We start from the raw sequence: 26,380 nt of genomic DNA on the forward strand, positions 1-26,380 counted from the left end.
GTGATGGGTAACTCTTTGGACAAATCCATGAATTTTTTGAGTCTAGGTGTTTTAATTCCACTAACAATTTGTCAGCATCCGCTTGTCTTGATCCTTGACCAACTAACCATCTGGAGCGCATGTTGTTTTCTCAGAGAGCCCTGAAGGGCGTTACTTTTGCTTCACTTCACCTCGCTGATTTTTATTTTTTTGCTTTTTATGTTTTTGTAGATTAAATCACATTTTTTCAAATTGTGAATATTTTTCATAGCACATTTCCTGCTCCTGATGGGTCTCACACGTAGCTTGGTGTGTTACATGAAAGAAACAAAAAGTATTTCTTTAGGATTCTTACTTGTTTGTTGGATTTGAGGTACCAAAGCCAATATCCATCCATCCATCCATCCATCCATCCATTTTCTATACACCCTTCGTCCCTAATGGGGTCGGGAGGGTTGCTGGTGCCTATCTCCAGCTGCGTCCCGGGCGAGAGGCGGACAGGTCACCAGTCGCCAGGGCAACACAGAGACATACAGGACACACAACCATTCACACACACACTCACACCTAAGGAGAATTTAGAGAGACCAATTAACCTGACAGTCATGTTTTTGGACTGTGGGAGGAAGCCAGAGAACCCGGAGAGAACCCACCATGCACAGGGAGAACATGCAAACTCCATGCAGAAAGACCCCGGGCCGGGAATCGAACCCAGGACCTTCTTGCTGCAAGGCAACAGCTCTACCAACTGCGCCACTGTGCAGCCCCCTGCCAATATCTGTGTTTAAAAAAAAGAATTGCATATAATAGGATTAAACGATTCATAAGTGTCATTGTCACAGCACAGATTGTTGATTGAATTATGTTTTGGGTTTAATGACTTTTATGTAGATAATATTTCTTCCCTGAGAAATGTTCTAGCAGCTCCAAGTAATTAATTGCTTATTTTCAAGGAATATTGAGATAATGTTTCATTTTTACAATAAAATGTAATCTAAAAATTTTAAAAAAAGGCAGCATATCAAAGAAAATATGAAAGCTAAACTAATTTTCTTGAGTTTAAATATTTTAACTAACAAATCCTCATAATTTATTGTTCAACAACAACAAATTATTATTATTACAGAAATGTAAGGTCTGGCTTTTCACTGTATGGCTTAAAACCTGTGCACTGCTTCATAGATCTGCTGTTTTTTTTGTTTGTTTTTTTGTTTGTTTGTTTTTAGTTTCAACCTTAAAATCATCATTAGTACATAGATTTTAATGCTTCTATAATTACCAGTGGAAGATGTTGTAAATCCATTATAAATGCACTTTAAACTCCAAACTGAGTGAAAGAGGAGTATGTTTTACTGTGGTCTGAATTGCCTACTCTCATATCCTTTAAACAAGATGTACATATAATGTGCTCTGTGTTGGGGTTGCCATGGTTTCTTTATTGCCTTGCTAAAGTTTCCACTATCCCACAGCTGCACTAACAGTATGTGATCTGCTCCTTACAGTACAAACCACCCACCTTCTTACCAGTAAACATGTCCTGCCATTTGAGCAGAAAAGGTCAAAGATTGAATACTGTAACTCAGTAAACAATTTTATTTTGGTCCACTGAATTCACCTATAAACATTGTCGTATGCACCGATGAAACTTTGAAAGCAAGCAGTCAAAAAAAGTTTTAAAAGTTGACTTTTTATCATGCTAAATTAAAAGTTGTTTCAGTTGTGTACTTTTTTTCCTCTGTGTGATGCAAACACACAATTTAGCACACAAAGGGAAGATCATTTGATCTATTAATAGTTTTTGCAATCATTACCCCCATGCAAATCATTAAATATATACACCTTCTTTAATGTAATGTTTGTGTATCGGTGAGGTTTTTTTTGTTGACTTAAAAGTATAGTTCTGACTAGACCTCACAGCACAACACTGTTAGTCTGTAACAAGTCAGTCATTCTAGATGACTGACTTACTACAAATCAAACAGAAATTAGGATTGGAATCACAATCTCAAAACAAGTACAATGGCTGAAAAGAAGAAATTAATATGTGCTGCTTCATGAGCTGGTGTTTCTCCATGGACATTCTTTAGTGGTTCTTACTGGAATAGCATGAATATATACCATGATGTTAGGATCATTACAATAGGACCTGAGAATCAGCTTTAAACAAGTGTTTAGGTAATCATGTGTGGGCAAAATGTACAGAAAAATAGGTTTTTCAGTTCCAGAAACTCATTGTCTTGATTTTAAAGTAATAGAATTTTATGATTTGTGTTTTAAGTACAGATAGCTCATTTTAGGCATCTTAATTCAGTGGGAACATCAGGTCACATGATAAGCAGGGACCTGCTGCAGTTATATTACTCTCATAGTGAAACCGTTGTAAAGGGCAAAAAGGATTATATTACAATGGCAACACTCTGATTTGATCAACAAAATAACCTGCATTCATGAATAATAATGCATGTGCACAGCTACGTAATAACCTCTCTTTGTTGATTGGACGAGCACATGAGCACCAGAAAACTACCACACATTGATGTTGTTGTTGTTCTCGTGCCACTGTGTGATGAAATGGGACATTAATATTAAGCATCAGAGTTAACATTTAAAACAATTATCCTAGTAAGAGTAGTTATCATTTGTAATTTCCATCCAAATGCTGCAGGCTGCTAAAAAGCAACCATGAAAGGAAGCAGAAAAACATACACATTACAAATAACTATGTCTGCATACAGCTAACCTTTGCTCTTGTTGTACTAATTTGTTTTTTTATCGTTGTCCTCTTACTGCATGTTAAGTTCTCAATTATGGAATAACAAGTTGACTGTTGTAGTTTTCATCATCAGTCTCAGAGGGACTGTCATGATGACTGTTAATACCCATTAAGTGAATTTAGGTCCTTGGACCATTTATACCTCTTCAATTTCTGCCTTGCTGGCCCAGTTTTACACTCTGTCTAATAAAATGATGTCAATACTCCTTCTCAAGCCAAGCTATGATTTATTTGGTGTATTTGGACAACCCAGAACTTGATTGTCCTTGAATCACTTCCAAAGGAGAAACAGTGTACTGGAACGGCATCACAACCATTATATGAGTCTTAATCATTTACCTAAAAACAATGTCTTACATGTAATACTGTAATGTGGAACAATCACAACTTGTTATATACTTATTTTTTTTCTTTTTAACTCAGAAACTTTTTGCAGGTTTTCCCTATAATCGATCTTGAGTCTGACACTGGCCTGCTGAAATCTGAGGACCCTTGTATATACAAAATTGTAAAATGTGTTTTGCGTATTGTTTTAAATGTCCACTATCGACTTGATGTAGAATATAGTTGAGTAACTTGCCATTCCACATCATTTTGTTACAATGTAGTGAACTTTGGTGGATTTGCTGGGGTCAAATTTGACTTTTGGTGTATGGCTCACATTATGTCAAAGCACTCTTAAAGCTTGGGAGATTTTATATTGGAATATTTCCACTAAAGTTTGCCTGGAATAAAATGTCTTGCTCGATTGGTGCAGCACATTGCTATATTTGAATCAACTATCCAGCTCACATTATTCCTGAAGGTTTTTGTTTTTGTTTTTTGTTTTTGTCTGAGAGTTATACATAGTTTAGCTTTAATGCTGATTTTGGACAGCCAAGGCTCACCATAAAGGTCAAATATACAGAATGCAATCTCTGACCAATTTGAACAAAACGTACAAGCTGACAGCTGCAAGGGGTTCCTGGAATTAAATTTTTACACTCTTTGTGACTTCTGTTTGCCTCAGTGGACTTTTTCTGCAGTTTAGCTGTCAGACCAACACAGACTGGCCGCTGACGGTGGTGTTCTTCGGTTAAGTACAAGTATTTGTCTGACATTCACAACCCCACGTTTTATCTCAACATACTACACCTTCACAATTCAATGTTTTCCAGAGAGGTGTCTGCCATTTGCCTAGAAGTTAAATGTTCCTATTAGAACCCAGATTAAAGGTTTTTGGTGTATGGTCTTTACACGTTCACCCCATCCACACATTGGCTCTTCTCCTGCTTTTTTACAAAGCAACTGACTTCAAAAATATTGAAGTTACTTGTTTTGTATGCATTTGTGTTAACTTGTCCAGCGACTTGTCCAGAGTGAACCCCAAAACTTACCTTATTTATCTGCAAAAAAATAAAACTTTATCACTTGTTCTTCAATTCAAAAACATAAGAAAAGGAAGCACAATATTCTGCTTCACATTAAAACTGTCGGATTTATTTATATTGGTTATTTTTATATTTAAACTTTCCATCTGGCTTTATTTTAACGTATGCAGAGTGTAAACGTGTTTTTGCATTTAAATTAATGTGTATTAATTATAATAATTATAATTTTAATTTTTAATAATTATAATTTATAATAATTAATTATAATTTTACAGCCTTGAAACTGAAAAACAACCACCCACCAAAATGTTCTTTGTTGGGGAAAAATAATTTTTAAACTTACTTATAGGTCAGTTAATTATAATTAGAAACATGCAATTTAACTGTGTTCCAGGTTGCCATCTATCACAAAAACAGGAACTCAAAATTGTTTATGGCAACATCGCTGCTAAGTAAAGTACGAATTTCAGTTTACTTCAGAGGACTCATTTTCATGCAGGCACAACAAGAAAATAGCAAACAGAGTTTCAGCTGTTTTTTTGGGTTCTGCTTTAGAAAAGACAGATAAAAACATGCTCTGCCAGAATACTTGATGTGTTGTCAGCTTTTGTCACTGTGTCTTACTCTGTTTGCTCGACCAGGGAAACAGAACAGCTACTGAGCACAGATACAGCTTTCATGTCTGTGCTAAGCTTCAGAGTTTTGTCATGGTACAACATTTCAAATGTGTGGTTGAAATTCTATTTATTTATTTTTTTCATTATGAATCATGAAATTCAGAGTAGCATTCTACTGTTGAAATATATTCTTTCCATTTTGACTCATGTTAACACACATGAAAACAATTTGGTAAAGTTTGTTCTGTTTTTGTTGTTTCGCTGAAAAATTACTGTGTCCTCTGCTATTGTTCAGATGAATGAAAATATGCATAATAAAATCTATGAAAATGTTATGTCACAATGGTGGAAATTCGCAAGGCCACTGCTTGTTTCTGCACTAGATTCACAAAGCAAATTTCACTGAATACACACATGCAAACAAGCTACACAGTAGGTGCTAAAGTGATAAAAAGAAAAACAAACAAATATTTTCATACACAGTTTTATGTTGAAACGAAGATGTTTAAAACATGCAGGACACTACATGGCCAGCGAACTTCAATGCATGAGGAGGGTTTTTTAGTCATTTATGTTGGGACACTTCCAGAAGTTGCAGGATATCAGTGCTCAAGGATTAGAGATTAAACCTCCTCCTCCACAAGTTGGAGCTCAGTATTGAAGGCTCGCTATAATTCCAGCAGTAAACAGAGATGGATAGGCAGCTGACTGTCATTTGGCGTTTCCCAGGATGCCAGACAATATTTTCTAAATGTTGTAGCTTTCGACATGTGTTGGGCTATTATGTCAGCCAGACCGTTACATCAGCTCACCTGAGGTGTTGAATTTTGTTATATTTCTCACATTACATTAAAGCGAATAGCTCTTGTGTAGTTATGCAACTACATAGCAAAATATGGGTCTGTCTGTTCACTCAGTATGAAAGCAAAGCAAATCCCTTTCACATTACATAAAACATCAAACTGTCTAAATAAATAACCTATTATACTATTAAATGTGTTTTTGACTCATGTTGTTGCAGAAGTATTTCCTTGTAACAGAAACTGCTGTTCACCCTGACCCGTTTTCATAAGATATGCCCTTAAATTAGAATAATTTTGTATTTACCAATCATATGTGGTTTTTGTGTCGACACTGTCACCAGACTACTACTCTTTATTTAGTACCTAGTAGTCTAGAGTTCAGCTAGAGTTCCAATGCGGGGTCACACTCAGTTAATCCAGTTTGGAATCAAGTCTTTCTGCTTTCTGTGGTCCAGAAAGAGGCTGTTCCCTTTGAAGCAGCTGTAATCAGCACCCATTGCCCTGGGGTCAAAGTGTGGGGATAATTTGGGGCATTGAGCATGACTGTTTGGTTTGTTTTGAACCATGCTTAGCACGCTTTGATGATTAGCCTGTGCCTTTGATTCAGTGTCAAGGCTGTTTTTGAGAAAGCTAAGTTGTAGAAATTGTGGCGATAAGACTGTTGTTCAGATGAGTTGATAAAGCTGTGGAGGAGATAAGGGTTCTGCTGGAGGTTAAGTGTGGTTTCCAGGTCCATTTGATTAACGATATGTTTGCTTTTAAGTCACAGTATAAAACTCCCTTTATTCATCTGATCTTGGAAACATTCTGAGGTTTTTCTCACTACTAAGATGAGTAACTTATCTTCCCTTGTCATTGTCTCCATCTCCATTTAATTGACTCTAGCTCCTGCAGAGCCCCTGTTGTGCAAGTTTGCTGATGGAGGCCAGAAGAAGAGGCAGAGCCAAGTTAAATATCCCCAGAATGGACGACCGTGGACAAGAGAAGGAGAGGTGAGCTGGAGCTTATTAAATAATCAAAACAGGACTTAGAGGAAAAAATTGAATAAATGAAAATAATCCTTGTAGCCATTCTGGACAGTCCTGAAAACTGCAACCAGCACTTTTAAGAAAACCTTTGGCATTTAGTTTCCTACTTGGAATATCATAAATGCAAAATGCTAAAAATAAACAAAAAATGTGTGTGTTTATTCATAAATCATTCTCACACTCCAACACTAATAATGTCATTGATGTCCTAGCCTGAGCTCTTTTTTTAGAGTTAGGTTCACAAAACATTGTGATGTTAAAATGTGATTGGAAGATTGTTGGAAATGATCTGATGGGTTAACCAAGCTTGACATGTTTGTTTAGGCTAAATTTACACTGGACATACAGGCCACAAAACTAATATTTGTAAGATATTAATTGTATAAGATAATGACAAGGTCTAATCAGCCTTAAATTGCTCAGTTTGTAATGGCGGTGGTCGAGTACTGAAGAGGGCTAGAACTGAGCAGTAAAGTAAAAAAAAAAAAAAAGACTGATTTTAGTAGGATTTTTATGCAAAAAACTATAAATTTTCTACCGTAAGACAACATTTACTATGACGATTTTTGGGCCACACACTACATTTTTTAAATTTATACATAAAAAAGATTAATCTATCAAATATATGATTTTTATACATTTTGTTATACATTTTAAAACCATAAGATAGAGTTAACATGATCGTTCTGTGACCATGCAACAAAAAATATATAAATTATACAGTAGGTATTTATAAAACTTTACAGCCTTCAAGAACCACTTTTAAATACATAAAAATATGTTTTAAACCTGTCATCATTTTTTTACTGTACATCTATTGGTTTTGTCCTGAATCAAATCTTAAAAAGCCAATGAAATCCCAACTTACTGCTCAGTTTCATTTTATTTTACTTTCAGTGTTTAAAGAAGATTTTCATAACACTTGTCAGCTTCCCTGCTTGGTCATTATCGGTTTTCATTTCCAGTGACATACTGTGGGCTGAACTAGAGACACTGAAGACAATATAAAAACCGGCCTTGTATAAATATAAAATATCACGTTTCTAAACTTTCACAAAGTCATATTTTTTTCTCTGTTTAAACTTTCACCTCTAAATTGTCATTTTTGTCTAAAATGAAACCTTGTACTGAGTACTGAAAGCAGATTGACTGCTGCACAAAAAGTGGGTTCAGATTTAGACTCTGGATGCCAAACCTCTAATTTAAAGAACAACAGAAAAGTGCAAAATAATGTTGCCACCCACACACAGAGTAAAATTTTCTCAGTGCTCGCAGTGCAAGGAGGTTGGGAAAGAGCAGTGTGGTGAAGCGGAACGAAATGGCACCAGGCAGCAACTTCATCACAACGGGCAACCATGATGTTTGTGTTTGACCTTTAATCCTTCAGGATGTAACGGATCGAAACTCCTCCTTACAAGTATGAAAACAAATCTCAACGCTTTTGTGTCGATGTGAAATAAATGTTGAGTGTTCTCCACAGAATTCTTCACACATTGTTCTGCCGTCGAGTTCCGACAAGGCTCGCTTGGCCCCAGAGCATCTTGTTAGAGGTTTATGCATTTTCTGGAATTGGGTTTAAGAGTCCAGGCTGACTAATAGAGACATCTCACAGTGGAGATGCTTGAGGTGCTTCATTGCACGCTCACGCTCAGCCGACTGAGCCTCGGCTCCCTGAACCCCTGTTTTCTAAAAGAGCCTGGCCTTGAGACAAGGATGCACACACATTTTGCACACACAAGTTAAACACCTGTGTTCAGAGAACCACACACAGAGTATATGTGAAGCTTAATATAATTTTTTGACTGTGCTGCAGGTGAGCAGCAGTGCAGATAAATAGCTTCTTACAAAAGTCAGTGTTACAGCTCAGAATATTTTTTTTTCATTATAAAAGTTGTATTTTTAACATGATAATTCTACTTTTCACACATTTAATGAAATATTTGTTAGTGATGTGGTGTAAAGATTCTCCAGTGACAGATTTTCAATTTTGCAACTTAATAGGTTTTACATTTTGCACCTTTTTGCTGTTAATCCTCGGGGTGTTTCTTTCCTGGAAAAATTGTTCCGGGTAATAAAAGAAGTCTTTAGCATATTTTAATTTTAAGATAACAACTCAGTCTCTGTAGCATTGAGTTGAGCATTTGATGTTCAACACAATTAGAATTCAGTCATGATGATGAACCCTTACCCTGTTTATTATAATGATTAATGTAGCAATAGAAAAAGATAAAGCTTGTCACATTTTTAATTGTTCACATAAAGATGGCCGATTGAAATAGTTTCCAGTGTGATGCTGAAGGATTGTTACATTAAAGATGTAAAAAAAAAAAAAAAAAGGCATTTTTGATAGTATTTTCTGACATTTTTGCAAGTTATTGTTAATGCAAATGTTCTCAGTAAATGTTTACTTCTACAGTATCAGGCGAAAGTGAAGCTCAATCCCCTTGAGCTTCATCACATTTTGTCACACTAAACCACAAAACGTCAATCACATTTACTGAGATGTTTATAGAACAGAGCAATTACCATCGAATAATTAGTGTCAAATTAGTAAAGAGATTAAAAAAAAGGAGATTAATCAAAGAAGCAGACAAGAGACTAGACATCATGTTTACCAAAAGCCAAACATATTGAAGAAGGTGCTCTGATCATATAGTGCCAACATGGTAGTGTGTAATGAAGGTTTTCATTACTTGTATAAAAACACTTAAAAGGGGTTGAATGAGGAGACGAATACAAATTGAAGTATTTTATTGTTTGTGTTTTGTCCAGTGGCACCTCAGCTGGAACTGATGGTGTCCTGTTAAAATAAAACAAACAAATGGATGGGTTTTGTAACTGTCTGAAATAAACTGAAATGTTTGTAGAAATGGCTTACCTCTGTCTCTTCCTCTGCAGGGTGTTCAGGCTAAAAGATTCCCCGGGGGCCTGAACACCTTATAAAGGTTCCGGAAGAGACCAAATGCAGATGGAAGAGGGGGAGCGATGAAACTATGTATTTTAGAAGTGTAATGATTGGATTTATATTTATAGAAAGGTATTTTAGAAATGAAAGGGCAGCTTAAAAATGAAGAGTGTTGTTATGATTATGTTGAAGATTTAGTTGTTTTGTTAAGATTGTCTGTATATAGGTATTTTGTCCTACCCTGTTTCTTGGTGGGGTTGTTAATGGGAGCAGCCAGGGACTATAAAAACCTGTATGTTGGCCACATTGCAGGTTAGTTTTGGTGTGGCTGCTGCTAAGACCCATGGCCATTGCATTCAGGATTGTCTCCATGTTAAATGTTGGAAAATAAACACCTGGTTGGTCTGCACTATTTCTCTGCCTCAAGACTCCTCTGTAAACCCGCCGCTAAGGGCCATCCTAACAAGTGGTGTCAGAAGCTGTGGCCGGAGTCACAAAGTGGAGTTGAGGATGACGAAAGACAGAGAAAAGAGGAAGCAAGACCAACAGGTGGAGCCTGATGAGGGAGCAAAATCATCTGCTGATCAGGTGGGCGTGGCACCCAGCAACCCTGAGAAGATTGAGGAGCTTGCAGATTTGGTGAAATCGCTCATTGAGTCTCAATCAGTGAGAGACCAACAGCTGGCAAAAGAAGCTGCTCGTCAAGACCATAGATGGAAATCTATGCAGCATCAGTTTCATCAAATACAGCAACAAGTGTATGATCTGAGGCAAGATTCTGGAGGTGACCAGCTACAGTCAGGAGCACTGCGGCCTCAAGAGGACAGAGAGGATCCAGGAGAGGGGACAAGTCAACTGTCTTCGGATGCTGGACCTGAGAGGGATTTCAGCATGCACAGAGAACCTAAGCTACATCCTCTACTACCTGATGATGACATCGAACATTTCTTGACCACTTTTGAAAGAATGGCCCAGGTTTGTCGATGGCCAAGGGAAGAATGGGCTATCCGCTAATTCCCTATTGACTGGCAAGGCACGAAGTGCTTATGTTCTGATGGATTTTGCAGACTCAGAAGACTATGACAAAGTGAAGGCAGCCATATTGCAAAAGTATGAGATTACAGCTGAAACCTATCTGCGTTTCCGTTCTTGGGACATTCTTCCTGGAGAGACACCACAAGAACTGTATGTGCGCCTCAAAGAAATGTTTTTCAAGTGGGTTAAACCGGAAAAGGCAACAATAAAAGAAATTGCAGAGACAATGATCCTGGAACAGTTCCTGAGGATGGTTAACCCTGAACTGGAGGTGTGGCTTCGTGAGCATGACCCAAAGACAGCAGAAAAAGCAGCACAACTGGCTGATGTCTTCACGGCAGCTAGGACGAGGGACTAAACACCGCTCTTTTGGCCGAGACTCCAACTTTGCCCACAAAAGTAAGTCCTTTGGGGATGAACGGGGTGGTGGTCATTTGGAGAACAGGACATTTTCTAGTGGTAGGCAACTTTCCTCTAGTAAATATAAACCTGATTCTGCTAAGAATGCCCTTTTCGTTCTGGCAGGCAAGACATAAGGTGTTATTTATGTAATGGACTGGGCCACACTCAGTACTTCTGCCCCCTTACTAATCAATCTAAGCCATCCCTGTTTTGCACAGTCCCCAGACCCACTACAGGTGTTTTTCATGATGCTGCTTGTACTGCACCAGTTCTGGTTAATGGGCAGCGACAGCCTTGCTAGATACTGGGGGGTTTCAGACTGTGGTTTTATCTTCCTTAGTACCTAGAGAAAGGTGGACGGAAGAGAAATGTTACATAAGTTGCATACATGGCGATAAACATGAATATCCAATGGCTGACATATATCTGACTGTGGGAGGGCACACATTTTTTATGTCAGTGGCTCTTGCAGAAAAGCTGCCTTATACTGTTGTTCTGGGTAATGATGTCCCCATTATTGCAGACCTCATTCAGCAAGCAGAATTACATCCTCACAAACTACTGATGCCCACACACCCAGAAAACTTTCCATCACAGGAAGTAACTGATGCTCTTTTAGCCCAAACCATAGAGTACCCATGTAAAGTGTCATCTGCAGGACACAACATGGTCACTACAAGGGCTCAAAGTGCTCAAAACACCTTGAGGGAGTTACCATTTTTTGAGGAAGTATGGGAAATGGGACCAATGAAACCTTATAAAACCAAGGCTGAGAGAAGGAGGGACAAGATGAGAGGTTCTGCTGGGCAAACAGATAACACTTTCAAACCATTGCAGCTGCTAGATATCAATCTTCCAGCTAATGTGGGTGAGCTTCAGAGACAGGACCCAACTTTAAAAGGTTGGTTTGAGAAAGTCATAGAGGTGGAAGGAAACACACAGGGCACAGCAGGATTTCTTGATGAAGCTACTTATGTAGTAAAACAGGGAATTTTGTATCAGTGTAAAGGGGATGTAGAGGCCTTGGCCTTACCACAACAGTTCAGAGAGAGTAATGGATCTGGGACACACAGTTCCATGGGCTTGACATATGGGATTTCAGAAAACACTGTGTAGAATTGCCAGAAGATTTGTGTGGCCAGGAATGTATACGCAAATATCACATTTCTGTAAGTCCTGTGTTAAATGTCAACTCACTTCAGGGAAAAACATTTCTCAGGCCCATCTTCAGCCGTTACCCATTATTGGCACTCCTTTTGAGAGAATAGGGATGGATGTAGTGGGTCCCTTAGAGAGAAGCTCAGCAGGCAACAAGTACATCTTAGTTATATGTGATTATGCAACTCGGTATCCTGAAGTTTTTCCCCTGAGGTGTGTGAAAGCCAGAAATGTGGCTAACTGTTTGATACAACTGTTCTCCAGAGTAGGGATACCTAAAGAGGTTTTGACAGACTGTGGAACAAACTTCATGTCTAAGCTGTTGCAACAAGTCTACAAGTTGCTAGGAGTGAAGGGAATTAAGACCACCCCCTATCATCCTCAAACGGACGGGCTTGTTGAGAGATACAACCAGACTTTAAAGAACATGCTGCGCAAGTTTGTTTCCACTACAGGAGCAGATTGGGACCAGTGGTTGCCCTATTTGCTGTTTGCCTACAGAGAGGTCCCACAGGCTTCAACTGGATTTTCACCTTTTGAACTTCTCTATGGACGCCAAGTGAGAGGACCATTGGACCTCCTGAAGGACTACTGGGAACACCCTGAATCAGCGGAGGAGAACATCGTGGCATATGTGGTTAAGATGCGACAGAGGTTGGAGGAAATGACAGCTCTGGCACAGGAGAGCATGAAGACAGCACAACAAAGCCAGAAAAGGTGGTATGACCAGAAATCTAAAGAGAGGGTCCTGAAACCAGGCCAGCAGGTCCTATTGCTGTTACCAACCTCAGATAACAAGTTGCTTGCCAAGTGGCATGGCCCATATGAAGTGATTCGACAAGTGGGTAAGGTCACATATGAACTGTTTATGCCTGACAGAGTGAAAAAACATCAGACATTTCATGTGAATTTGCTGAAAGAATTTCAGGTGCGTCAGAGACCAGTGCAGCTCTTGATTTGTGAGGTTCAAGACGAGGAGGTGAAGGAGAAGTTTTGCCCTCCAATGAAACACAACTCAGTGTGGTTGATCTGTCTCATCTGTCAGCAGCCCAACAGGATGAGGTTGCTGCTCTGCTGGATCATGAACTCTTTTCAGAGACTCCAGGTTTTACAGACCTGGTACAACATGACATCTGTCTCAAGAAGGATGCACCAGCTCGGCAGAAGAGTTACAGGATTCCAGAGCGGTTGGTGCCACAGTTAAAGAAAGAGATAAGCTTTATGTTGGAACTTGGCATCATTGAAATATCAACCAGTGAATGGTGCAGCCCTGTGGTTCTGGTACCTAAAAAGATGGTTCACTGAGATTTTGTATTGACTTTCGTTATCTGAATTCTCTGTCTCAATTTGATCCATATCCTATGCCCAGAATAGATGACCTGTTGGAAAGAGTTGGGTGCAAGATACATTACTACACTGGACTTAAGTAAAGGTTACTGGCAGGTGGCACTTTTGCACCACAGGCCCATGCAAGCTGACTGCATTCAGGACACCATTTGGTATGTATCATTTTAAAGTGATGCCATTTGGTCTGCAGGGAGCGCCTGCCACTTTTCAAAGACTTATGGACCATGTTTTGAGGGATGTGTCAGACTTTTCAGCAGCCTATTTGGATGATGTGGTCGTGTTCAGTCAAACATGGAAGGACCACATGTTCCATTTACAACAAGTGTTGGGATGCATCAGAGCAGCTGGGCTAACCATCAACCCCCAGAAATGTGCCATTGCCCAGAGGGAGGTGGCCTATTTAGGCTATATTATTGGTTTTGGCAAGATTAGACCACAGGTGGGGAAGGTGGATGCTGTTCATAATTTCCCTGTACCTACAACTAAGAAGAAAGTGAGGAGCTTCTTGGGCCTGGTTGGATGGTACAGGAAGTTTATTCCTCAGTTTGCAGAACGCTCAGTTGTGTTAAACAATTTGACGAAGGGTAAGTCCCCAAATAAGATCCAATGGACTGAGGAATGCAACACAGCTTTTGAAGATCTTAAAAAAGCAATCTGCACAGAGTCTATGTTGCACACCCCAGATTTTGAGAAGTCCTTTACACTGCAAACAGATGCTTCAGGGGTGGGTCTTGGGGCAGTTTTGTTGCAGGAAGTGGATGGAGAGATGAAGCCAGTCGTGTTTCTGAGTCGCAAGCTTCTGGACAGAGAAACCAGATATTCAACGGTGGAGAAAGAATGTCTAGCAATGAAGTGGGCCATCGAGTCATTGAGATACTACCTGCTGGGGCGTCATTTCTTTCTGGAAACAGACCACCGGGCCCTCCAGTGGTTGCATCGGATGAAAGATGCAAATGCACGGATTGCGGGATGGTACCTCGCTCTGCAACCATATAACTTCACTGTACATTACAAGGCTGGGAAAACCAACACTGCAGCTGACTGTTTGTCTAGGATTCCTGAAAGTTGAGGTACTGTGAGCTTCTGGAGAGGGGGGAGGAAATGTAATGAAGGTTTTCATTACTTGTATAAAAACACTTAAAAGGGGTTGAATGAGGAGACAAATACAAATTGAAGTATTTTATTGTTTGTGTTTTGTCCAGTGGCACCTCAGCTGGAACTGATGGTGTCCTGTTAAAATAAAACAAACAAATGGATGGGTTTTGTAACTGTCTGAAATAAACTGAAATGTTTGTAGAAATGGCTTACCTCTGTCTCTTCCTCTGCAGGGTGTTCAGGCTAAAAGATTCCCCGGGGGCCTGAACACCTTATAAAGGTTCCGGAAGAGACCAAATGCAGATGGAAGAGGGGGAGCGATGAAACTATGTATTTTAGAAGTGTAATGATTGAATTTATATTTATAGAAAGGTATTTTAGAAATGAAAGGGCAGCTTAAAAATGAAGAGTGTTGTTATGATTATGTTGAAGATTTAGTTGTTTTGTTAAGATTGTCTGTATATAGGTATTTTGTCCTACCCTGTTTCTTGGTGGGGTTGTTAATGGGAGCAGCCAGGGACTATAAAAACCTGTATGTTGGCCACATTGCAGGTTAGTTTTGGTGTGGCTGCTGCTAAGACCCATGGCCATTGCATTCAGGATTGTCTCCATGTTAAATGTTGGAAAATAAACACCTGGTTGGTCTGCACTATTTCTCTGCCTCAAGACTCCTCTGTAAACCCGCCGCTAAGGGCCATCCTAACATAGTGGCAGCATTATACTGAGAGAATTGCTTTTGTTAGCAGGGGCAGAAAAACTGGTCAGAGTTGATGGCAACATTAACTGAAGTAAATGCAGGGTGAATTTTAGAGGCTACAAAGGACTGGGGTAAGGTTTACATGAGAGCGGGAAAACTACACTGAATGTACAACCAATCGTAACCATGTTTCCAAACTCAATGTCCAGACCTTAATCTGTGAAAAGTATGACAAATTAATGCTTAGACTTTGTCCATTTGGGTCTAACAGAGCTTCAGCATTTTTGCAAAGAAACATCTGCAATCACGTGAAAAGCTGAACTACTACAAAAAGGTTGCAACCATTTTTGAAGCAAATGGCTCTGCAAATAATTGACTCATTGAGTGGAAAACACAAAGCATTTTGAAATATAAGTACTTTTGCAAGACAGTGTATTTCCCTTAGTTCTCTAAAAATTGTTTCCTCTCTTCTCTGTCAAATCTGTTTGTCAAAAAGGAGCATAGAAGAGCTCTTTGTTATATAAAGTAGGCTTTTTGGAACAGGTATCTGTTCTTACACGAAGGTCAACCATCAGTTGTACATAAACTCCCCGAGAGCAATGTTTTTTTTTTTTTTTTTTACAAGAGTTTTTTATCAACATAGTGTAGTGTTTTTTAGCTTCTCCTCTCCACCTAATGGAAAGTATACACTAGTATGTTTTCTTAAACCTGCATGGTTTTTTTTCTTTCTTTTCTTCTTTCAACAGAGTGGCATGGCGTTAACATATGACCCCACAACAATGCAGAATGGGTAGGTTGCCTTTTTTTTCTCGCTAAAGTACATTAAACATTTTTATTTTACTTTTGAGGACAATTTTCTGCAAAATTTTGTTTTTGAGAATAGCCATCGGTATCAGTCACATTAGATGGCTTCACAGCTGAACAAAAGTGCCACAAACATTTAAACCTGATGAGCAAAAGCACTTGAAGACCTGGGTCCATGTTGCGTCCAAATGGACAGGTTGGTGAGCCACACATTTGCTCCGTCAATCTGGCTCGTGCAGATGGAGCATTTATTTATGCACCTATGCATACCAGCTGTCAGACATGTTGGTTCTGATTGCAGATGGGGTTGTTGGGCGGTGTTGCAGTCCTGCTGCAAGACTTTCATCAGCTTGGCTATCTTCAGCACTCCTGGGTTGAATGCAGAGAGCAGCGTGTGTCGAGTTTCAGAGGGAAATTGGAGATTGGTCATGTCTGCTAGGAATGCTTCTGGTGATGCGTTCCCAGGAGGAGATGCTTGCTCCCAGCTCTATGTTCCCTTTCTTCTCCTGTCAGCTCAGTCAGCCGTCCTTTTTTTTATTTTTATTCATACATTTCCAACTATCACAGCTAGATCTGCATTTTGCTGTAGTTTGCATTTTCACCTCATCTTAAATATCCATCCCTTTTTCTTTTTTGCTCACTCAGGCTTATGTTCTAGGAACATAAGGCTGAAAGAAAGAATTATTTTTGACATTTAGGGCTTATCAACAACGTTTTTGACTCATCACTGTCTTCTACCCCTTCTTGCTTTCAGTTTTCAAATAATTACTTTAGTTTTGGTCCATGCATGCATAAAACCATGCTCATGCACAAGCATCTGTGGACTTCAGGCTGTTTAAGTCCTCGCCGACCTCTCTTCCGAGGTCATCCAAGCCTCTTCCGGCAAAGCGCTAAACGACTGTGAAATGCTAATGTAGCTAATTAGAGAGGCAAAAAGAAGGGAGGGAAGGGGTCTGAATAAAAATGGAGGGATGAACAGGGTCAGGAGGAAGGCAAAGGCAAAATTAAAGTCAGCCCAAGGAGAGAGAAGAAGGGTGTGAATCAATTACAGTTTCCCCAGCCACTCTGAACTCAGGGGCAGTTTAAAACCAGATTTGTATTACTGGAAATTGTGTCATTTTTGCCTCTAATTGGAGGTTTGGGTTTCATTTCCCACTGGGTGAAAATCATAGGGATTAACTGAGAACCCACTGGCTAGGGAACACCTTGGAATCCCCCAGAATGAGTTGGAGAGTGTTGTTGAGGAGAGAAATCCCGGAGTTTGCTTGCAGTTCTTTTGACCCCCTTTGACCTCTGTAAAGTGGAAAACAATGAATTAATGGATGAATGGACTGACTTCCCTGTCATCTAAACCCCAAATCTCTCCAGGACTTTGCAAATGCTCATCATTTTATTTGTTTAAAAGTTACTGGCATAAGTAAATCACAAAATCTATCACTTGTCATGGAAAACTCCTGACTTTGCATTTAGATTGCACCAGAGATTACACACACTGTTGTATTGGTGTTCTGCTCACCATTACATGTTAAGTGCGTTGTTTAAATAGCTGTGCTGGAGTCGCCATTGACAGTTTGCTTCTCAGAGCTAATAGCTTCTATCAATAACCTTGGCTTTGTCCTCTGCCCACAACTTCATACTCTCAATAGCCATCAGTCTAATGAAAAATACAATAAATACAATCAAAGAGCTATATTGAATAACCCTGCTGCTGTCCCTATTTGTATTCATTGATGACAGTAATCCAGTATCTGTAATACAAGTCATATATTAATTGTAGTCTAAAAGATTAATCCATGCCGGTACTTTTTTCAGTAAAGGACCTTGTTTTCGCATCATCAATACGTCTTCAAACATGTTTCAGTTTCAATTCCAGTTTGGTTCAATCTACATTTACTCAGACATTTTCAATTTAGACTCAAAATCTTTAGGTCTGGAAGCGTTTGGCAACCGATATAATTGCTGCGATAATTGATGTACTGTACATTCTCAAGTTTACTCAAATACTTTTCAAGTAGATATAAAATTGAAGATTAGCTTTTGGAGACCTCCAACCTTTAAAAAATGTTTCAGCAGATATACCTCTGTCATGTGAAGAGCCTTTTCAATGACTGACACACAACTGGGAAAGTTAATCTAAGTCAACTTTAGTTTTTCAGTGGGAATCATTTGCAGACTGTGGCTTTCTGAAGTCCTGAGCACACAGAACAACTGTTTTAATTTAATATGACTATTTGCCAGACTTTCAATGCAGCTGTTTTCTTTTGTTCTTTATCAGTACTTTGGAGTTGTGCAAGTGAAATGCACCTCAGCCATGTTGAGATCAGTTGACTGACTCCTATCTTGGTCTTCTATTGGAAAATCAATAAACTTTATTGACACAGTGCTGCTGGAAGCAATCCATGCCTGTGCCCGTAGACTACTTTCATGTGTTTTAGACATGATATCTTATCCTTTGAATCTTTGCCCAACAATACGAGCGTAGAGGTTTTTCTAGTTTACTGACAGGAGTTGATTAGAATAGCCAGAATCTTGTTTCCGGATTACTTATCTTATGTTTCGTACATGAAAAGGGATCAATGTGATCCTTGTGGTGAGCTTTCTGATTGTGCCATGGTGACATCTGTGATCCAGTGTAGATTCTAATAATGTTTAATTCCTTTCTTTTTTCATTTACTAAGTTTTTGCACTTATCCGAAAATTGAGGTTTTGAATTCCTGAGCTATAGCAAGGCAGTGAAATGAGATGCCTTGCATGTATTTAGAAAATGGTTGTTTAAGTCATGAAACACTTGAGACTCCTCTTGGAGGGAGGGTTAAAACTTGAGATTTGGACATTCTCCTCAAAGGCTTGAAATGTGACGTGGACTTGATTTGACCTTTGAAAAAAGAAAAAGAAACTGGCAGAAGTCCGTAAAAACTAATCAGAGCCAGGAGGAAGGTTTTAGCACCGGCAAATAAAGCTTGTGTATGCGCTGCTCACATCCTGCCTCTTGATCTCAGCTCCACTACAGCTGGTTCACCACAACGAAACCGGCTGTGAATACTCTGGCTGCTATGTACAGTACAGACCAAATGTTTGGACACACTTTCTAATTGAATTCAATGAGAAGGTGTGTCCAAACCTTTGGTCTGTACTGTATGTCCACTGATGACGGCGGTTAATTAGTTTTTTTCTGTAATGCTAAGTGTTTCTCTGCTATTAGCACATACATGAGCATAATTGACTATTCTAAGACTCTCCTCGTGGCTCTGATTGGTTATTTCTGACCGGGAGTATTTCTCCTGATGATAGTAGGACCATAGCTTGTTTTTTGTGTTGTTTTTTTTTACACATTACCTGTATAATGTTATACAGTTTTAAGAAATGTGGAAAAAAAAACACAAGTGTTATTTAACTGTCAAAACATACCCAAGGCAACCGTGGAAATGATGACGATAAAAAAAACATTTATTTTTAATCGAAAAACAAATGTCCGATCACATTTTTATCAAGCAAACCATTTCTATGAAATCACAAGTGACTGTGTCACAGACGGGTAGGGGAGAGTTTCTCCTTTTGTCTCTGGATCTCTTTTGCCTTCCCTCCCGTACACCATTATTCAGCCAACAGACACTTTAGGATCGATCGGGCACAGCAACATGGCCTGGCGGATGAAACATGTCCTCTCTAGGTACACAATGATAAATAAAGCACTGTGAGCCACAGCATTGTACTGCTGCAGGGTTAGGGGGGTGAAATAAAAAACAGGCAAAAAGAAATAGAACAGATTCATAAGGGCAGATAGAGGTATAGGTCGAAGAGTAAACAGAGCATAAAAAGCTGATGCTACATATCCAGCTCATCTACCATTTATGTAGGTGGAGGCATAAAGGGCAATATTGAAATATCTCACCCACTCACACATTAAGGGGATAATTCATTATCATGCATGGCAATAGAACAGACTCCTTTGTAGAATGATGTGCACTCAAATGCAGTGTCATGTTTCGTTCTTAGATGACTTTGATGGTTTGACTCAGAATGAAGCTGCAATATTTATTGTCTCCAGGACATCTTTGATGATGTCTGATTCGTTTTGCCAGTGCTGAGCTAACATCCGCCTGGCAGTTCAAAACAAAGAGGCGCTCATTTTCACCTTTGTACGAAGCGACGCACGGTTTGTAAATCAAGAGCTAGTTACGCAGAGAAGCCTTTTAACTGATTATTCTTTTTTTTTCTTGCATTCATTGTTTGGAATACTTCTGGTTTAGGTTTACTCCACATTAAATTTGTTTGATGCTGTACTGTAGATGATGAAAATGACTGTTTGTCTTGTATGCTTCATAGATTCTACTCTTCACCCTATAGCCTTTCCACCAATCGGATGATTGCACAGACATCAATCACACCCTTCATTGCTGCCTCCCCTGTCTCCACATATCAGGTGGGTTGACCGTCCTGTGGTTGAATGTCCATGGTATATTTGCCTGAGACCTTGTCTGTGTGCAAGATTTTTGTTTGTAAAACATTTTCAAAATCATGCATCTTTTCTTACATTTCATTATTATGTGATATGTTGTGTTTGTCTATTACAGAAAATCCCAATTAAAAATATATGAATATATGTGAGAAAATATGACTAGGTTCACGGAGCATAGATACTTTTCCAAACCGCTATATTTTCAAATAAAAATGGAAAACTAATATTTTTTAGGTAGGGAGGGTGTTCTGCCAACACCTGGCTTATTGTGTGATTTTAATGTTGACGATGTGAATGGCTTAATATATATCATACATGGGTATTCCTGCCAAAATACATATAATGGTCTGAAATAATATCTTGGAATAAAACAGGAAAATCTACAGAATGTCTACTCCTGTCCAAAATCCATATGAGAACATGTTGCAAGCTAAGAATAACGAGCCGTGTTTGTGGTGTTAATGTACGCATGCACACGCAAACATAACACCCCACATTATCTGAGGTATAGTCCCTATGCTTATAGGGAATAAGGCCTATTGAGGCATCCAGTGACATTTTTCTTCTTACCCTGTCCATATAGCTCTCATCCCAAAGTTCTCTTCTACTTCCACATCCCAGTGTGTCCAGCCTGCCCCCCCCCTCACATCAAAACAAGTTATATCAAAGCTGCCTGATAATCTAAGCCATGGTTCTTTAAAAACCTTGATCGACAGCTTGTCAAACACAGATTTCGACACAGGCACCTCGCCTCCCACACAGCTTTAGGAAAACAAATGAAAAACACAAGTGCAAAGGCACACGTTCAGGAGAGCAAAATTCAAAGTCACATCCTGCTTCCTGCAGAAAACACAGGAGGAAACCTGCCTACGTTACGCAGCCTTATCTCCCCACAGACTCACACTTACACATACCGTAGATAAACCAACATGCACATTTGCATTATATTGCAATCTGTGAACTGTACAGCATCTTACATGTGGCAAAGTAGCCTTCAGGGACTGCAGAAAACAGAACAAGATGAAAGTAGTGATATGTGACCAAGAGAGCTTTGATGATGTAACCCTCACTGTGAAGCAGTAACTGGTGGATAGTTTTGCTCTCTGTGGTCTTTGTAACTTGTCATAATTACAGCTTAACTTAAAGTACAGCAAACCCTCAGCTTCCGCTGTCATGTTCTGCCACAGGGACTGATGATTAAATCTTCTTTTTTATTCTTTTGTTGTCTCATTCTGACTCTCTTCCTTTCATTTTGAATGCCGGTTGTTTTTCTTTCTGCTTTCCTGTCATGGATACAAAACATTTTCACCAAACTCTTCTCTTTTGTCTTGTCTCTTGGTCGACTTTTTGCTTTATCTTGCCGCTCATCTCCGCCTCCCTCCTAATTAATCGCTTTAATTTTTTTCATGTCCTCTCTTGTCCTACTCCCCATCTTTTCTCTTTTTTCTGTCCTTTATCTGATATAACTGGTGTCTCCTCCGGCTTTCTCTTCTCTCTGCTTTTCCCTTTCCTTGTCTCTACGTAGGTCCAGAGTACATCATGGATGCCACATCAACAGTATGTTATGCAACCTACAGTAAGTCTTCAAAGCCTACTTTTTCTTTTGATTTTTCATCATGTGTTATCATGTCTCGGTGGAGTCATTTCCTGCATTCATTAGTCCCTTGCACTGATTCGTTTTATGTCTGTCCTTCAGTCCGTAAGCATGTCTCATTATCGGGCCTTGATATTACCGCCAGGATTTAAAATATAGTCACATTTCTCTTTTAAAGTTAATTCTAATAACAATTTCACATACGCTTTCAAAAAATAGATTTCACTCACAGACCATCTCCAAAAAGTTCAGAAATTAAAACAAAAGTAATTAAAGTAAATTATTGGGGAGGAATAAACCAAGGGATGCTATAAAGATTTCAATAACTTTACTACATGTCAGCTAACTCATATTAAGGCAGAAAGGTGAATCTTAATAAACTAGAATATTAAAAGTTTATTTATGTGATTCAATTCAACTATGTTGACAAATTTCAGCATTTCGAGTGATTTTATCTTCATTGAACCCTTCCCAGAGGGGTCAGTGTAAAAACCTCATGCGGGGTTCACTGCAACCCTTCTTAGGATTGCATGAGGGTTAAAAAAAACAAATCTTAATAGAGATATTTTTTCTATGCCTTCCACAGTTATGGGGAAGACTGTCAATTTGACTGTTGTCCAGCAAATAAGTGACAAATGGTCATTGCTATGAAAGCCAACCGTTCACACACATATGTAAACTTGAATAAGAGGAAAAACAAGTGGTAGAATAAAGGATGCAGCTGGGATAACCTAATATAATGCTTGCAAGGTGCAAATCCCTTTCATGACTTTGGGGGCGTTTTACATGGTGTGCACTGTGTCTCTAGTCAGCACTTCCAAAGCCCCGCAGATGTGAGCTACAGCACAGCTGTCCCTGTTTTAATCCACCTTTGAACTAGAGAGAACAACACGAAGAAGGTCTGAACTGTTCCTGTAGTGGCAGTACATTAAAGAGCCAGCGTCTGGATACAGAAAGAAGAGGCAAACAGAGCCTCAACTTGCTTGAGGGCACAGCAGTCTACCAGGAAAATTTTGACCTGTTTCATGTTTTGCTCTGCTGAGAAACTTTATGGAGATGCACAGTTCATTTTCTAGCATGACCTGGCACCTGTCCTGCCAAAAGTAGCAACAACCATGGCATCAATGGGGTCGATTTTCCAGCAAACTGGTCTGATGTAAACCTCATAAAGTATCAATTGGGTATTGTCAAGAATAAGATGAGCAACATCCGATCCAATAATACAGGACAGCCGAAAGCCACTGTTAACGCAACTTGGGTTTCCTGACCTCTTCAGCAGTGCTGCAAGCTGTCTGGTCTCATTAACGCAATAATACATGCAAAAGGAACTCATGCCAAGAATAAGTGTATATACTGCACAGTGCATAAACATACTTCCTAACAGATGATGTTTCTCTTTTAATTCTGTTAAATTGGTTGTATGTAATATTGCAATTTTCTGAGAAGCTGAATTTGTTTTCTTTTTGTTTGCTGATACCCTATGTTTCACACATTGAATTGAATTGCTAAAATAACATTACTTATTGATGGTGTTTAGATTTATTGACACACTCCTTTACATTTCGCTCTTGTTCTGCTGATTCAGAGTCTGAGACGCCTCCTTAGAACTGCAGCTTGGAAAGCTCAGCAGAGCTATCTGTAAAATCAATGATAAAACATTGCTCCCTGCTGGATTGAAATAGAACTGCAAATACAGTATTGCACAAATGCTGAACATTTTGTATCTGTGGACATTTTTGAATTAAAAAAAGTAAGACAGATACTACTTTGCCAGAAAAGCAAAACAAAGCAAAGCAAAGTTGTTGGAAAAACACACCCACACATGGTATAGATTCTCACAAGCACTCATATTTTGACTCTGAGAGTTGGTGTACAGTCAATAAACTCTGTGGGAGAACTACCAGTTCCTCTTTCATACTGATGCTAATCATTTGTACAATCTTGATATATATATATATATATATATATATATATATATATATATATATATATGTTTTTCAATTGGCTATTCAGCCAAAGAAAAACTCAATCAATTTGGGACTCAATCAATTAGATCTGATTGAGTCCCAAAGGCGTCTCACTTCTCACCAACAGAAAGTCTGAGCCAAAGCCCGTCCTGTGTTATATTTTCTCTCCTGAGGTAGAAATACAAAACCTTTGCCCTTGTTGATTCATGAGGCAAAGTACAGAATTGAATTAGAGGAAGGAACAGTGCTGTCCTGCCTGTATTCATCTCGCAAGCAGATTGCTGTTCAGAGCAGCAGGGCCAATGGATTACAAAATCGTTGGCCGAATAGATTCATGTTGCAGTCGCCTTGGAGGCTTCGGAAACCAGAAAGTGGGAGTCAAGACTTTAAGGAATGAAAACATTCAGCCAGGTTTTGGTAAATGTAGTTGTTATTATTATTATTATTATTATTATTATTATTATTATTATTATTATTATAAGCCTACTGCGCCTCTCGCCCGGAACGTAGCTGGAGATCGGCACCAACAACCCTCCCGACCCCATTAGGGACAAGGGTGAACAGAAAATGGATGAATGGATGGATGGATGGATGGATGGATTATAATCCAGCGGTTTTAAGCATGCCTTGCTGCATTACAGTGTCAGGACAGATTTAATCTACAAAAGTTTGAGAAAATGATTTTTTTTTATTTTTTTTTCTTCTGACTTAGATTGTCAGTCACTTTGAAATTCCTCAAAACAACACAAGTGTAAAACCTGGAACGTCCCCTAACTCTACTGCTCCCTCCTGAATCTGGATATCATGTGTGTCATTCTGTCACTGTTTTGTTTCTGCTGAGTATGCAAAATTTCTGCTAGATAAACTATTTAGGTTGTAGATTTGTTATTGCATATTTAGTGATGGTGATTGATTCAGGTTATAAACTCAAGATCTACAGTTAAGCTCTTCCTTACCTTGGCCTTATCTCTGAGCTCTGAACATCTTGCTCTTGTAGATACTCCAGGTAGGTTTCAGGTATAGAATATGACAGAACTGGACGATGATGGTTTCCTGGAAGCTTCATGCTTGATTCTTCTCAAATTCTTCGCTGGCGCCTTTTTTTCACATGTTTCTTGCGATGCTGTGGACTATTTTCAATATAGCATTTTAGGGTTCTGTGATCACCTCCTCAATATCTTAGCAGCTTCAAGAGTGCTGCATCCCTCTCAGAGACTTTTGGTCACTTTTGACAGTCATTTAAATCTCTTCTTTTTTTGATCCATTTTGCACTTTCAAATAAATGTCCCATCTAATAATTTGGCAGACTGCTTGATATGACAGCTTAAGACTCGGAAGAAGTAAGACAGAGATAACAGGGAGGCAACGCTGAGGGCTTGTTGAAATAGAAAATAAATAGGGAAAGTGGGGCTTCGACAGTGCAAGGAAGAGGGAGAGAAACACGCACAGAGAAAGGAGAGAGCGAAGGAAAGGATTACAAGGGATAAATCAGAACAAAGAAAGGAAAACTTCTGCAGAAGCATGTCTGGGCTGTGTGCTGTTTGCTCCCAAACCCCGTCTGTGCATACGCAAAATCCCAACGCGAATACATGGGGGAAGGCTAGTCATTGTATTTCCTGGATCCAGAGCTCGGCAATTTAAAGCTGCAATGGAGAGAGAGAAACGGGGAAAGACACAGCAGTTTGAATGGTAGCGCAGGGTTTTTCTCTGCTGCGCCACGGTTAATAACTGCTAACTTTGATAAATGATGCACGCCACTTGACACATTTAGGCTGACACATTTATGCGGGCTTCTCATTCTCAGTCCATTACATACTCAGAGTTCTTGCACTCTCATTGCACAAATCTGCCAAATGTGCTGAGATGGACTTGGGCAAAAACCTAGCGAATGACTAAATTAATGACTCATGAACAGGTTAGGATTAACGAGAAGTAAACAGAGTTGTATCCTCATTTTTGACTGCTTGAGAAGGAAAGTACGCACACGCATACAGGCACACAAACCTGCTCTCATCCAGGATTCGGGAGCTTTATGTTCATTCTTTCTGGGATTAAGTGAGAAGCACAAACATTAAAAACACCAAAGCACACTTCAGGCTTCGCTTTAAAGGCTGTGTTTCCAAGTACTGGATGAATCCTAGGATTGCTTTAACTGCCTGTCTTTACAACTTATTCAACTTAAGGTAAGAAGATGTCCTTCTGCATAACTACTTACAAATCCTCATACAGGAAATTAATGCATTGCCTTAACCGTCCGTAGGTTGGAAAAAAAAAAGTGCTTATTTGAGAGGCCTGAAATTAGACGTCTGAGGAATTAGAATTTCAGATTTCACTTAGTTAAAATACC

General features: G+C 39.2%; 1 protein-coding gene across 9 annotated transcripts in view; it reads left to right on the top strand.

Moving 5' to 3' along the window:
• LOC122831627 (RNA-binding motif, single-stranded-interacting protein 3-like) overlaps positions 1-26,380 on the top strand; it is a 139,227-nt gene that overhangs the window by 101,681 nt on the left and 11,166 nt on the right. For 7 of the 9 annotated variants that reach the window (XM_044117963.1, XM_044117958.1, XM_044117956.1 and 4 more), the window contains 4 exons: positions 6,428-6,534; positions 15,956-15,999; positions 20,340-20,436; positions 21,998-22,048. In XM_044117963.1, coding sequence (XP_043973898.1) covers positions 6,428-6,534; positions 15,956-15,999; positions 20,340-20,436; positions 21,998-22,048 — 299 coding nt within the window. The remainder of the gene's footprint in view (positions 1-6,427; positions 6,535-15,955; positions 16,000-20,339; positions 20,437-21,997; positions 22,049-26,380) is intronic. The other 2 variants (XM_044117961.1, XM_044117962.1) reach the window with 1 other exon arrangement.

The sequence above is a fragment of the Gambusia affinis genome, linkage group LG05, assembly GCF_019740435.1.
Source record: "Gambusia affinis linkage group LG05, SWU_Gaff_1.0, whole genome shotgun sequence".
Lineage (NCBI taxonomy): Eukaryota > Metazoa > Chordata > Actinopteri > Cyprinodontiformes > Poeciliidae > Gambusia > Gambusia affinis.